At 37.7% G+C, this 13,521-nt stretch overlaps 1 protein-coding gene across 1 annotated transcript; it reads left to right on the top strand.

Annotated features, from left to right (window-relative positions):
• Nucleotides 1-139: 139 nt before the first annotated feature.
• On the top strand, nt 140-3,953 carry LOC128363332 (glutamic acid-rich protein-like). The gene is made up of 8 exons (XM_053324297.1): nt 140-223; nt 566-618; nt 760-838; nt 993-1,072; nt 1,331-1,430; nt 1,573-1,705; nt 2,188-2,259; nt 2,978-3,953. Exons 2-8 carry the CDS (start codon nt 577-579, stop codon nt 3,099-3,101), a joined length of 630 nt encoding a protein of 209 aa, XP_053180272.1. The 5' UTR covers nt 140-223; nt 566-576; the 3' UTR covers nt 3,102-3,953.
• The last annotated feature ends 9,568 nt before the right edge of the window (nt 3,954-13,521 follow it).

A 13,521-nucleotide genomic window follows, 5' to 3' on the forward strand; every position in this document is an offset into this window, starting at 1 on the left:
CAAGTTTTTAACTTCAGCCACACGTTGATTGAAACATTTCGGCAGACAATAATATTTTGTGTAGCACTTGCATCGAGTTCATTTTACTGTGACTGTATTTTGCTTTTTATCATTTTATTTTTCCAAAATCTGCAGGGAACTGAAGAGGAAGGTGGGCCAAAGAAAAGTGGTCGGCGAGGAAGTCAGACCAGTCTGCCGTCTCCAGCTGCAGAGGACAGAGAAGGTGCTGGAAGCTCCGACTGCAAAGAGAAAGCTCGTGCACATACACAAATTAAACACAAATTTGGTCAGGCAGGGACACGTGTCAGTTAGAGCACCTTTTTAGTGAAAGAAAAAATGAGTGAATCTTAGCAGCTCATTTGTGCATTTCATTGTATAAAATTGTTTTATTTTGCTGTCTTTACTGAATTATAGTATTAAGGACTTATTAAGAAATTATAAGAAGGCTGTCAGCTTTGCTTTGAGTTAAAACTTTACTAAACATTTTCTGGTTGTTCATTATTATATAAAATAAATGATGTTGCATATTTTCCATCAGTTTTGACCTATAATGTTTTACTTTCAGGTGAACCAGTGATGAAGAAGAAGAAGTCAGAGGAAATGGAGGAATCTGTGGAGGTGAGATTTGTCATCTTGTGTTCTCTGTATCTCTCTTGACTGTCTCCATTTTTCTTCATCCCTCTGTGGAAGATTACCACATTTCTTGTATCTAAAGCGTTATTAATATGTCTTGATGTCTGGTCCAAATGTATTCTTTAGGAAACCCAGTCTGAAGAGGAGGTGAAGAAAGACACCAGTGAGCAAGAACAAAGCGAGCAACAACCTGACAAAGACAGCGGTGAGGAAAACCACACACTAGAAACACTTAAATTCAAAATAAATGATTATGTATGAAAAGTTCTTGTATATGTCAAATACTTAACCTTGGATAATCTGTATACTTATTATTGTGGAGACAAGCCTTCTGTAGTCTGACAGGTATCTTTTCCCAGGTTGTTCCCCGTCAGTGAGCCAGTCAGATGGACAAGAGGAGGTAAAAGAGGAGAGTTCCAGTGAGAAGAAACTGAATGATGTATGTTAATAGTAAAATTAACAATTTTCATATTTTTATGTACAAATGTGGTTCTGTAAGGTATAAATTTTGTGCACTCATCCCTTTTCTTTGTCATCTTTACTCTGTGTGAAGAACTTCAAACACTTTTAACCAGTCTCCTTTTTAAATCTTTACTTCCTTCTTTTACTCACTGCTATGTTATTTGCATTCCTCACCTTTTTTTAAATCTCTAGTTTGACTTGAGTGGAATAAACACAGTTATTGTTATTTCTCCAGGATGAGGAGGAGCAACAGCAAGAGGACCAAGAGACAACTCCAAAGAGACCTGCTCGGAGGGGACGGCCCTCAAAGGCAGCAGCACCCGCAGATGATTTAGGTAAGGAAATTTAAAAGTTGTTCTAAATGTTGGCAAAATGATAGATAGATAGATGGATAGATAGATAGATAGATAGATGGATAGATTCTGATACATTCCAATAATTAAATGTATCTTATTGGTTGTTTCGTCTTTCACACAGATAAAAATGACAAAAAGCCAGAAGAAAAAGAAGGCGAGCAGAATGAGGAAGAGGAAGAAGATGACGGTGAGGAAGGAAAAGGACCTTTGCCCCGAGCTACCACGCGGTCAGCTTCTCGTCTGGAGGCTGAAAGGTAATTTAGCAGCTCACGGTGGACAAAAATGAATCAACAACAGTAATAAGCTGCTGGTGTCATGGCTGCAGTTTCAGGCTTGTTCATTTAAAACTTTATTTGAACTTAATTGTTTGATTAAAGGATTTAAATGTAAAAATCTGCCATAAAAGTATGCTCATAACACAAATGAAATTTCAAAAACATGATGGGAAATACAACAAACTGCTGAAACATCTTTAGATAAGCCAGCAGTTTCATATTTTATATTGAGCAGTCAAATCTAACTCATTCACAGCACAATAAACAGTTTTGAGACTCTGCTTCACCCTCATTGAAACGCAGCGATGACCAATAAGCCCCTGATGGTTTTAGTACTGAATGTTTACGCTCTAAAGTACCCAGCAGGCATCATCGCTGTCATATCCTATTAACCTGAGGCAGGGCAGATTCAGCACTAAAGCAACAACTGTTGTTTCATATTTGTTTTTATTGGTCCTCAGAAACAAGCCAAGCAAACCCTCCACCCGGGCAAGTCGACAGAACGGTAAAGAGGAGACCGCAGCTGGCACGCGGTGAGTTCAACAGAACCAACGAGCTTAAAGGGGAATTCAACCAAAACTGACTTCTAGGTCCCTGTTCTGTGAAAGAGAACATTTTACCAAAGTTTTCCCGGAATTTCAAAATGTTTTTGAGTTATTAATTAAAAAAAAAAAAAAAAATCTTAACGGGTCTAAATGGTTTGAAATGAAAGTATATTAAACTTGTGGAATAACACTACAGGTACAGGACTACTATCAGTAAATATTAGTTGAGTCTTATGAATGATTTGATTTTATGATACAATAATTGTTATTTATCTTGGGAGGTCTGGAAAGAATCATTATGTACAAAAATACATATTATTGACAGAAGCTAAACATCGCAATTTCCATGCAAATTCAGGGTAGACATTGGGTCATTTTTAATGGTCTGAAAGAGTCAAATACATCAAATTAAAGTAAATAATCTTGATTTACCACATTAATAAGAGCAGTCTTATTTTTCTGCCTTATTTATCCCATATTTGTGCTTATTAGTAATTTCAGCATGTTTTGGCCACCATGAACTGGTCTCAAATTAAATTATAGTTACTAAAGTCCTAAATCAGTTTCACTTTCTGTTTTTAAGTCGTGATTATCGCACATCATTTTTGTGACTAATTCTCACATTAACAAAGACAAATGCATGCAGCATGTAAACATGACACTCTTACAAATGGACTGACACTTGCTCCCTGTTTGCCTCCTGCAGCGGGACGAGGGGCCAGGCAGCGGCGGCGAAGGGGGGCCGTAAACGGGAGGCCAGCCCTCCTGCGGTGCGAACGCGGGGAGGACAGAAATCAGAGGAGCTCCCTTCCAAGAGAGCCAAACGCTAAATTCTCTGAGAGTTCGCCCCAACAGTGTTTTTTTTATTCACTCCATATTCAAGTGAGAACACCGCCGTTTTGTTGTCGAGGGTCAGAGAGTCTCTGCAGTCAAGTTAGCACATAGATCTGTTTCTGCTTCATAGGCTGGAGATATTGAAAAGCTCTGGATAGTATTATACACTTTCCTCTCGTGGTTGAGTCTAAACCTGAGGATCTGTGCAGGAATCCCTCAGAATACCTTCTACTGCACTACGCCCATATGGTTTGGATCAGACTTCATCATTCCTTCGTTTATTTAGTAATGCCCACTGAACCAGAGTGTTTCAGGCCAATCAAAGGCCTAATGTTGTAGTCGAGTCGTGCTTTGAGATAAAGAGGGTGAATTGAAATGAGCTGTCAGTCAGTCAAGAAGCCTGATTGTGTCTCGGTGTGTGCTGAGACTGTTGCACCTCCGCAGACGTCACTGTAACACATCAAATGTTATCTGACTGGATGTAAATCTACACACTTGTACATAGAAATCCCAGTGAAGTGCCTTTCACTGTGAATTTTTATTATTGAATATTCATTCTGTGAATGACAGGAGGAGTTTTCCTCCCCACTTTTTAAAGGTTTTTTTAACAAAATACTTAAAAGTTAAGGGAAGTTTTGTAATGCCTCTGTTAACACAGCAGAGTAGTATTAGTCACTGACAGGGAAAACATGATAGTTTGTCTCTATAAACTGAATCTTCCTCATGATGTATTTGCAACAATGCCTGCTGCTGTTTACTGTAGTAATGTTTTATTAAAATTGAGGTAATGTAGTTATTTGTATTGCTTTACAGTATATCAGTTTAATGGTGTTAGATATCTTCCATCCTTCTCAATGTAAAGATGTTTGTTTCATAAATGTAAAATTACTGAATATTGCTTCTGTTTTTCATTGTTTTTCATTGTCAGGCAAGTATAAATCATAAGATTTCACTTATTTCTCTCATTTCTACGACTGCTCAATATGTTTGAACTTCAGAACATAAAATCTTTTATGACCAGAAATGACTAGTTTAAAAGATTTTTACCAGCTGTGCAACTGCTGAAGGAAACCCAGCTCATGTTGATTGTTTTTCAAAACTTTGAAAAGCTGAACTGTTTATGATGAAAAATTTTAATTCAGCCTCATTATGTCTCAAACGTTATCTCCACTTTCTGAATGGATGTGCTGTCTGTAATGTGTAAATAGCCAAAGACATTAACCAATCACCTCGGAGCGGAGAAGAGGAGAGGACATTCCTGTCTGCTAATGGAGGATAAAACTGACAAACTCAGAATGAAATATTCCTCCATCATTAACACGTTAGGAGGCCTTAATCGCTGCACCTGAACTTATGGGATCCAAAAAAGCATGGAGAGCTTACAGAGAGCCCGAGTTTTCTAAAAGGGGCTAGTTGAAGTTTTCCAACCATTCCTGTGGATTTCTAAATTTGAATCCTTTAAAGGTGTAACTCTCAGGTATTTCCTGGTGCTGGAATCCAAGTCTTAAAATATTAGCCCAACAACTCTAATTTAAAGGTTTGAAGCGGCCCTCATTTAGGCACCAGGCCTGGCAGACTAACAGCACTCCTTTCAGTCCCTGATGCCATTGGAGGGACTTGAATCGTCATTTTATTATAGTCGTTTGCATTGTAGTCCTAAAATGATTTGAATTTTGCCAAGCAGGTTTCTACTGCTGAGCATCAGCAGTCTGAGGCACATTAGACTGATTTATAGGCAGCAGGTTTTATGTATGAGGTGGAGGAGGGCCCACTTGGTGAACTGCACTCAACTCAGCAGGGACTTCACATCAGGAACAAGACTTTGAAAAGGTAGAGAAAGCAGATGATCTAAAAATGACTTATACTGCAAAAATGTGGGAAAATACTGACCTGCTTTAGGTGCTTTCGGATCTACTTTATTCCTATTGTAAGAAAAGGAATCAAGATTTCATACTGTTCCCTAATTTTTTACTTATTTGACGTAATCTCAAATGTAACAGAGACACTTCATGCCTCGAGAAGACAAACAGCGACATGCAGACCAGACTGAGTCCATCAGAAATCAAATGTACGTAACTCTTCTCCTGTTCACCAGGTTTCACTCCAGATGGTTCCAGCTGTCTCGCCTCAGACTCAGAACTTTACAAAACTATAATATCACCATCTTCTTCAATAGTTTTTACTTGATACAAACGTTTATAAGAGAAATAGCAACTAACTTACAACTTTTCTATTCTCTATTCTATTTTTTTTTTTACCAAATACAATCTTAATCTTAATCATTTTAATCCTTGGTTGAAATATCTCTGCAGCTATTGGATGGACTGCCATTAAATTTTGTGCAGACACTCATGATCTTCAGAGGATGAATCCTAATGTTTGCAGATCCCCGATTTCTCCTCTTGCGCCACCGCAAGGTCGACATCGGTGGTTCTGAGTTAAAACATCTTCACAACTATTGGATGGATTGCTATGAAATCTGATACAGATGTGCAGGAAGCTTAACTTTGCTGATCCAGTAATGTTTCAACTGAATTTGCTACTCTGTATTAAGAGGTGGAGATTTAACCTTTTTACCAAATGATATGTTAAGATTCAACATTTTGGTTAAGAATATTTCTTAAAGTTGATCTTAAAGAAGATCATTTATATTTGTCTTGACTTCATTCTTGATGAAGTACAAAGTTGATACACCAAGTTGATAATCTTGCATTATTGGTCTTGAACTGCAGTTTGGTGCTCTATATTCACTTCAGCTTTGACAGTGATACAAGAGACCAACAATGTAAACTGCCTCAGATCTGCCTCCTGTCCCTTTTAAAGTCTCCCTCCACTCAAAAATATCTTTTTCTTCTTGTTCCCACAGTTGGATGTTTGAGCTTCACTGTGCAGATTGAGGTATGTGCAGAGTTTGACACTTGTGGACACTGAAAATCCAATTTTAAGGGGTCGGTCAACGAGCTGGTTTTGTGACATCACAATTGGTTTGGAAGCCCATCGTGGTCCGATATTGAAATTAAGAGAGTGTGATGTGGAAACTTGAAGCCTCCAGTTCGCAAATACTGATAATTGGCTTTACAGTGAAGTAAGAGACATCTTGTGTCCAGCAGTTAAAAGTATGAGATGAAAAATATTTGTATATTTACAGATTCAGGAGTTTTTAATGAGGGAGGAGGAGTAGATGTCATTTTAGGGATTTAAACAAGATAATTTAACCATTTTTGTGGCAAAGTATTTTACACACATCTTTTAGCACGTCTGCTGGTGAGTAGTTGTGTAAGTTTATCCCACAGAGAGCTGTGGAAAGATGGTGGTTTCACACAGCTGTCAGCTGGAATAGAGTTAACTGTTGTCTTTGAGCGGAGGGGATCCTTGCAGGCTGCAGGGATAAGGGGGCTCACTCCCCCCCCTGCTGCTGCCTCTCTGCACTGGGAGTGGTCTTTCCTCTTCTGGGGATTTGGCAGGGCCGAATGGCACTGAATATAATGCTCTCCCATTCAGCCACTCCTCTCACAAGACATAAAAGTTAACAGGTGTTTAACGTCAGAAGTGTTTCATATAAGAGTCATAGAAATAGCCAGCGACAGGCAGCAGGGAGGGGTGATGGCTTACAGTCTTTAAGCTGTTTTTTTTTTAGACTTTTGCAGTATTGAAATACTTCAGCAGTTCAGTCGAGATCTGGATCAACTTCTGGCATCTGAAGCTGCAACAAATACACCAGAGTGCAGCTATACTATGTGTGCTGACCAACAAAACTGATTGGTTGGTTGTATTTCAACATTCAATGAAATGAAAAAAATAGTGCTTGCGAAATACAAAATTTTAAATAATCTTTTCAACCTTGATTTTCAGCTTCAGAGTATGTAAGGTTCTTTCATTTTGTACTTACTGTATGATTGTAATTCCATACAAAGCTTTCAATCATCTATATAACCAGTGTTGGGGAGCAGTTAATTACATGTAGTTTAGTTTAACTACAATTTACAGTAGGTGAGTGGTAGTTTAATTACATCAAAATCTCAGTAGCTTTTTCAATACACTTGAGTGATGTAGTGTATGTGGTTAATTACAAACTACATATTCATAGTATTCTTGTGATGTTTTTTGCCGTACAGTATGGCACAATGGCACAGCTCATTAACCACAGTTGTCATTTAATAACAATCACCTGCGATTGGATTAAAATCACCTGTGGTTTGTGAGCAAGATGTCTGAGATCGAATACTATGAACTTTCTTAGAAATGTAGGTTCCACCTCCTCTCCTTACAACACATCCTCCCGCTGGCCTGCCCTGATCCCTAAATCAAACACACCTACACTTTCCTCAGTGTCAGCTCTGTGTAACAATATGAGATCCAGACTCAGACTGTGATAATATGTTGTGGTGTAGTTTGGATATAGTTTTGAGAGTAGTTAAGATGTAGTTTAACAATTTTTCATTGTGAAGTAGCTATTAGTTTAGTTTAGTAACCCTAACCCTTTCCTCAACATTGCCTTTTACCATTATTAACTAGTTAGCTTTTAAAATGCCACATTACACCAGCATTACTCAGCATAACAAACAGGCTTATAACAAATACTGCAGCTCTGTCAGCAAATGTTTTGACACTGGACATTATTTTCAGGGGCAGATGCTACTTTGTCACACTGTGTAAGTTAAAGGATAAATCTGCTCATTTTCTATATTCATTTAAAAAAAAACAAGAATGAAGTGACCCAGCTAACAGGTATTGTCTCTGTGTCTAAAACTTTATATAGTTTATTATTCTGTGCTGTAGACGTCCATCGTTGTTCCATCATTACCATGAACACTAACACACACTATTGTGTTGCTATAAACTTTCACAAGTGCATTACATGTGTATTAATCCACAGTTGAAAATAGACCCCAACAAATAGACACGTTTCTCCAATTTCTGTAACATTTAGAGCCGGCAAGGCCCCAATATATCTGTTGATATTAGCTCATTCAAGATAAATCATCATATCGTATCTGTGTTTGTGTCAGCTGATAAACTACATTAAATCAAAGTATAGAAATGCCAACAATTTGTTTGACGCTGTGTCACCATCCTATTCTTTCTGCAGTAGAGAGCAGAAATCTAAATCAAAAATATTTAATTATATTTATTTAATTTCAGTCACTGAATTCAAACATACATGTACAAACAAAGCAAACAATCATATGTCCCTGTTCCTTGTTCTTCATATATTAATTTTATGGGATGTAGGAAGGAAGGAAGGAAGAAGGAAAAATTAATAATAGCTCAAATATCAATATTAGCTTCCAAATTCCTATATCTGTCTGACTATAGTAACTTTTTACTAAAAACTACAGTGCCCAGCAATTTGAGAAAATCACTTTTATAACATGTTTTTAAGGTTTTATGTCTTTACTAGATACAAATAGGCTCAAGTGCTACAGACAAGGCAGAGAACTCAGGTGTTCAGGGACGGACTAACACATTGTTGTTTTTTCATGATTTCATAGCATTCGTTGATAAGACAAATATAGAATAATGCCAGGCTCATCCTTTAAGTCTTCTGCACTCTAAGATGATAGGCTGCACCTGTCGGACAGGTAAATTATGTGCAGCTGCAGACAGTCCAGACGTCCACTTCACTGTCTGAAAAGAATTGGCCCATATGTCAAGAATTTCTAAATGGTCCTTGAAGTTTTTATAACTACATCAACTCCCATGCTCAAAAGTGGTATTTTACATTTGACATGAGACCAGTGAAAGGACGTCTGCTACTTTTGAAGGACGTCTTTATTTAGGCGTGAGCAAAGGAGAAAGAGTCGGTCACAGCCAGGCCCTTCAGACTCGAGAAGCCTTTCATGATGTGCTTGAGCTGAATGCATTATCTGTAGCGTGCCAGAGGCGGATGGAAGCTCGTTTGTCAGCACAGCAGACCTGAAAATAAACTATAAATCACGCCTGCACTATCTACACACATTAATTGGACTGTAACAGTGGGCTATCCCCCCACTGAAAGTGCTCTTGCTCCTGTGTCTCCAGTAATGTAGCCATTGCCGAGATGTTTTGAATAGCTTCCAAGAGAAGGAGGAACTCAGGATGACTGCTCTCTGCTTGTCTCTTGGTTCCATTTACTGTATTAAGTGTTCAGTCCCAAGGGCTCTTACATTTAGTGCTCCATCGCATGCAAGGCTTTGGGAAAGAAAAAAAAAAAAAGATAAAAAAAAGATCTGGAGGGTTCAATTGTAACTTGGGCCACTAAAAGCACACTTAAAGCTGGCAGTACTACCCCCCCCCCCAAACCCCCTCCCAACCCCACCTTCCCCTTCCTTCCACTTTCCAATGTTGAGGTTGATTAAGGGTGCTATCACTGTGGAGCCGATATTTGGTGAGAAATTTGGAGGACGTTTTTAGGAGCATTTATTGCAAATGACTCTTGGCAGTGCCCTCTTACGTATTGCTCCATCTGAACACAATTTGGCAGCTATTCTCACATAAGAAGTGTGTGTGTGTGTGTGTGTGTGTGTGTGTGTGTGTGGTGATGGGGTGGGTGGGTTAAGAGGGGAGGGTATGGCATGCTGTGAGCCTCCTTCTTCATACCAGCACGCAAGAGAAAAAATTCAAGACCTGTCATAAACACACCCTGGAGAGGAGGGGAAACAGAGACGCAGGTTACCATGGCAACCGGCATGTTGCTGCATCAGGCGAGATTTCTGTTTAAAATGCGAGATTAAAGTTACAAGAAGAGGCAAGGGAGGGAAAAAAAGGTGGTGGTGGGGGGGCTGTGCCATTAAAGTTTATTTCTTTACTGGAAAGGTGGTGGTGGGGATTTCACCCTCGTGTTACACTGAGGGGAGTGTGCAAGCAGGAGAGCAGACAAAGAGTCTGGAGATATTAGGGAATCGTGTTGTTGTAGAAGAAGACCAAATACACCTTTTCCCGGCACAGACATTATGTAGTGAACGTCTCATCTTTCAATATCACTCCTTTTTTTTCTGTACCAGCAGGTTTTCTTTCACACCAGCAGATGGAGCCCTCCTGTCCAGAAGAACCAGACTCAGATTCAGAGCACAAAGGTTTTAAATTAACAGCCAAGTTTATTTGTTCATGTTGATTGAAACAATTCATCTGATTTTTGGTATTAATTAAGTCATTTAGCAAACGAAAATGCCAAATATTTTCTCATTCAAGTTTATTAAAATGTGACTTTGTGCCTCTCTTCTCTGTATTGTATCACTAATTGAATATATTAGGGTTTTAAATTGTTGATCAGGCAAAACAAGCCAGAAGAAATAGAAATAGAAATATATATATATTTGTTGGTGTTTTGAAAGACAAATTAGATTTAAAAAAAAGTTTAATCACAAAAATGTTCAACAGATTAATTAATAATGAAAATAATCAGTACTCGCAGCCCTAGACTTTATGTATTTTCCATTGATGTGTTTATATATAGATATAAATCTACAGTATATTGTTTAATTTTAGCTAAATGTGATTTCACAGAGACACCCAGAAATCATAGATCACAGGACTAAAAATAGGAGTTTTGCAGCAATAAAATAATCATTTCCTACTTTTAAAATACTACCACTACTATGACTAACAACAACAATAATACTACTTCTAATTATAATAATAAATGTGCTATATCCAGACTGCTACAGCTATTGTTATATTTCTCCAATTCACCAAAGTCAGCAGTGACTCCTTGAATAGATTTGACTTTTCAGGCTCATGTGTTATGAGCTCATCACATCTGAATTGGCTTTATTACAGAAGTTAAACGTGACGCTAATCTTTAAGTTTTAAAATGTTTCCCATCAGTGAAAATGATGTCTGTGAAACTGCCTGAATGACTGAACAAAATGCCACAAAATATGTAAAATATTAGGTACAAAGATATTCTAGATTTTCTTAATTTAGAGTTGTTTACATATGATCAGAATTTGTTTCCTTGACAAATATTTTTCAGATGACTTTCACAGCCATATTTAATGTTCTGAATGCATCTTCAGCTGCCCAGATGATCATCTTGACTGTAAATATGAATCACAACAAAGCAGCTGTGTATTTATACTTTTTTTCTTAATGCTCCTGCAGTTGTCTGAATGAAAACCAAGCTGCTGTTGCTGCTGCTGTTTACATTTCCTGCCACTTACAGCTACTTACTGCTTATTACTCTTCCTCCCAGTGTGGTTACCAAAACACAGAGTAACCCCTGGAGCTCTGCTTGACATCACATTGATAGGCGCACACTGACTCACTTTGTTGGAGAATTGGCAGACAGTATTTATTTTCCATTTTTCCAGGGTAAAACCCTGCGTAGGGGTCAGTTAGGCTGGTTTTAGGACAAAAGACAACAGTTTAAAGAATGCATGAAGGACGCAGTGAAGAAAAATAGGTCTTCTTACAATAGAAGAGAGTAAAAAAAAGATGTGATGTACCACTCGTGTATTGGCCTTGTGTGAAATGAGCAGTTTCTAAAAGAACAAGGGCAGGGTGTGTGAAAATATCCAGACGGTGTCAGTGGTTTTTTTGCTTTTCCCCTATTCCAGTTGTGTTTTCTTTGCTTGCGGTGATGCAGACTTTCATCCTCAAGGTCACAACCAAGCCTGAGACAATGCCACATAATTTTACTCACCAACACTCACGTGACTTTCCCAGAACAGGACATAAATCGTGCTTTTATGAACACTGTTAGTTGATTGACAGAGCATCAGTCTTGCAGCCTGAAACGTGAAAGTTAGTCTTTGAGATCTGAAAAAGGGAATTTAAAGATATTTAGAAGAAGAAAAATCCCCTCATATGTAATTAACCCCCAAAAGGGACAAGATGCCAAAAAGTCAAGGTGAGGACTTATTTCCAGTGGCCACTAGATGGTATAATATATGCATGCAACTGGTCTGCACAAGGTGACTGCAGCCCTGACCAATCCATGCTGTGAAGTCAGCTCCATTTATGAATATCATAACTCTATTTGCAGCCACATTTTTCTTCATTAATCTCATTATTATGACGGAATCTAATGCAGAGATTAAAGTTTAATGCAGCTGTTTCTGTTGCTTTAATGCGCATCCAAAGACACGCAGGAGAAAAAGTGTCATTTATCCAAAACGCACAATGATAAACTTCGCCTCTCCACACGCTTTTACCAGCAGACGCACTTTTAATGAGACCTCTGGGAACAAAGATTAATGACAAAGCTTCAGAGCTTTGTTTCCAAACGAATTTCAGGTCAGCGGAGATTTTCTCATCAGACTCTGGAAATAATCTGTTTCTGCGCGCATCAGCCTGAAGCTTTGATATCAGAAAATACACAAAAACCAAAACAGCAAATGAACCAAATAACCAAATAAAAACCCGTTTCATTCTTTCCTAACAAAAGCTAGTCGTTCATTTTTTTTTTTTACTTTTTGATGTAGGCTACATAAAAATAAGAACAGATGTTATCCCCACACAACATACTTTAATCTTTTTAAGATTTAAACAAAAAATAATAGCAACAAATTAATTAATTATTAATAATGTTAATTATATATAGTTTTTACAATATTTACAGTGTATTAATGCAGAACTGGAGTCATCAGGCCATTGATTACAGGCTGGTTAATTACAGGTTTAATATGTCAGTTTTTTATTAAGGCTGGCTGAATTAATAAAGTTAAATAAATCAGCTATAACGTCAAATAAATCTAAATTTAAAGAATAAAATATTAAAGTTAATGAGCCTTTATTGAGCTTATTGCTTTAAGGGTACATGTACAGTATCATCCTTGAACTCTGCGTGTTTCAGTTGTGGCTTTGTATCTTTTTTATTTTCTTTGTTTTATATATAAAGGCTTATTATGAGTTCATTGTACCGCTTCATAAGACATATCTTTAAAAAAAATAACTATTCACGCCTTTGAGCAAAATATTATTTTGTGAGACATGATGTGAATTTTTACTGGCTGGTAAATGAAAGCAGCAGCAGGCGACCTGAAGAACGGCAGAGGTCAGAATCCAGATCTGCAGCGACAGATGTTTGTCGACTTACAGTCACAAGACTGCAGCTGAGAGCCACATTCATGTATCTTTATTCTGCTCACACTTAATAATCCTCCAGTCAGTCATTTCTACGAGTTTCGCTGATGTACGGTATTGAAGGAATCCGCCGCAAGTAGAAGAAAATAAACATTTCCTTTTTACGCTGCAAAAACTGGCAGTCTGAGAATCCACAAATAAAAATCTGCTTTTGTAACGAGTGAAATATTCAGGCAATCATTTCAGTTGTTTTGGGTGTCACTTAAGTATTTATAGAAGTATACATCACTGTCACAAAAGACACCACATTTATAAAAAGCTAAAAAAACAAAACAAGAGCACCATCGTATAAAAGCATCATAATTGTCCTGTTATCAAATATGTTGTCTCTTTTTAAGGATACAGTTTTAA

Source organism: Scomber japonicus, chromosome 8, assembly GCF_027409825.1.
Source record: "Scomber japonicus isolate fScoJap1 chromosome 8, fScoJap1.pri, whole genome shotgun sequence".
Taxonomy (NCBI): Eukaryota; Metazoa; Chordata; class Actinopteri; order Scombriformes; family Scombridae; genus Scomber; species Scomber japonicus.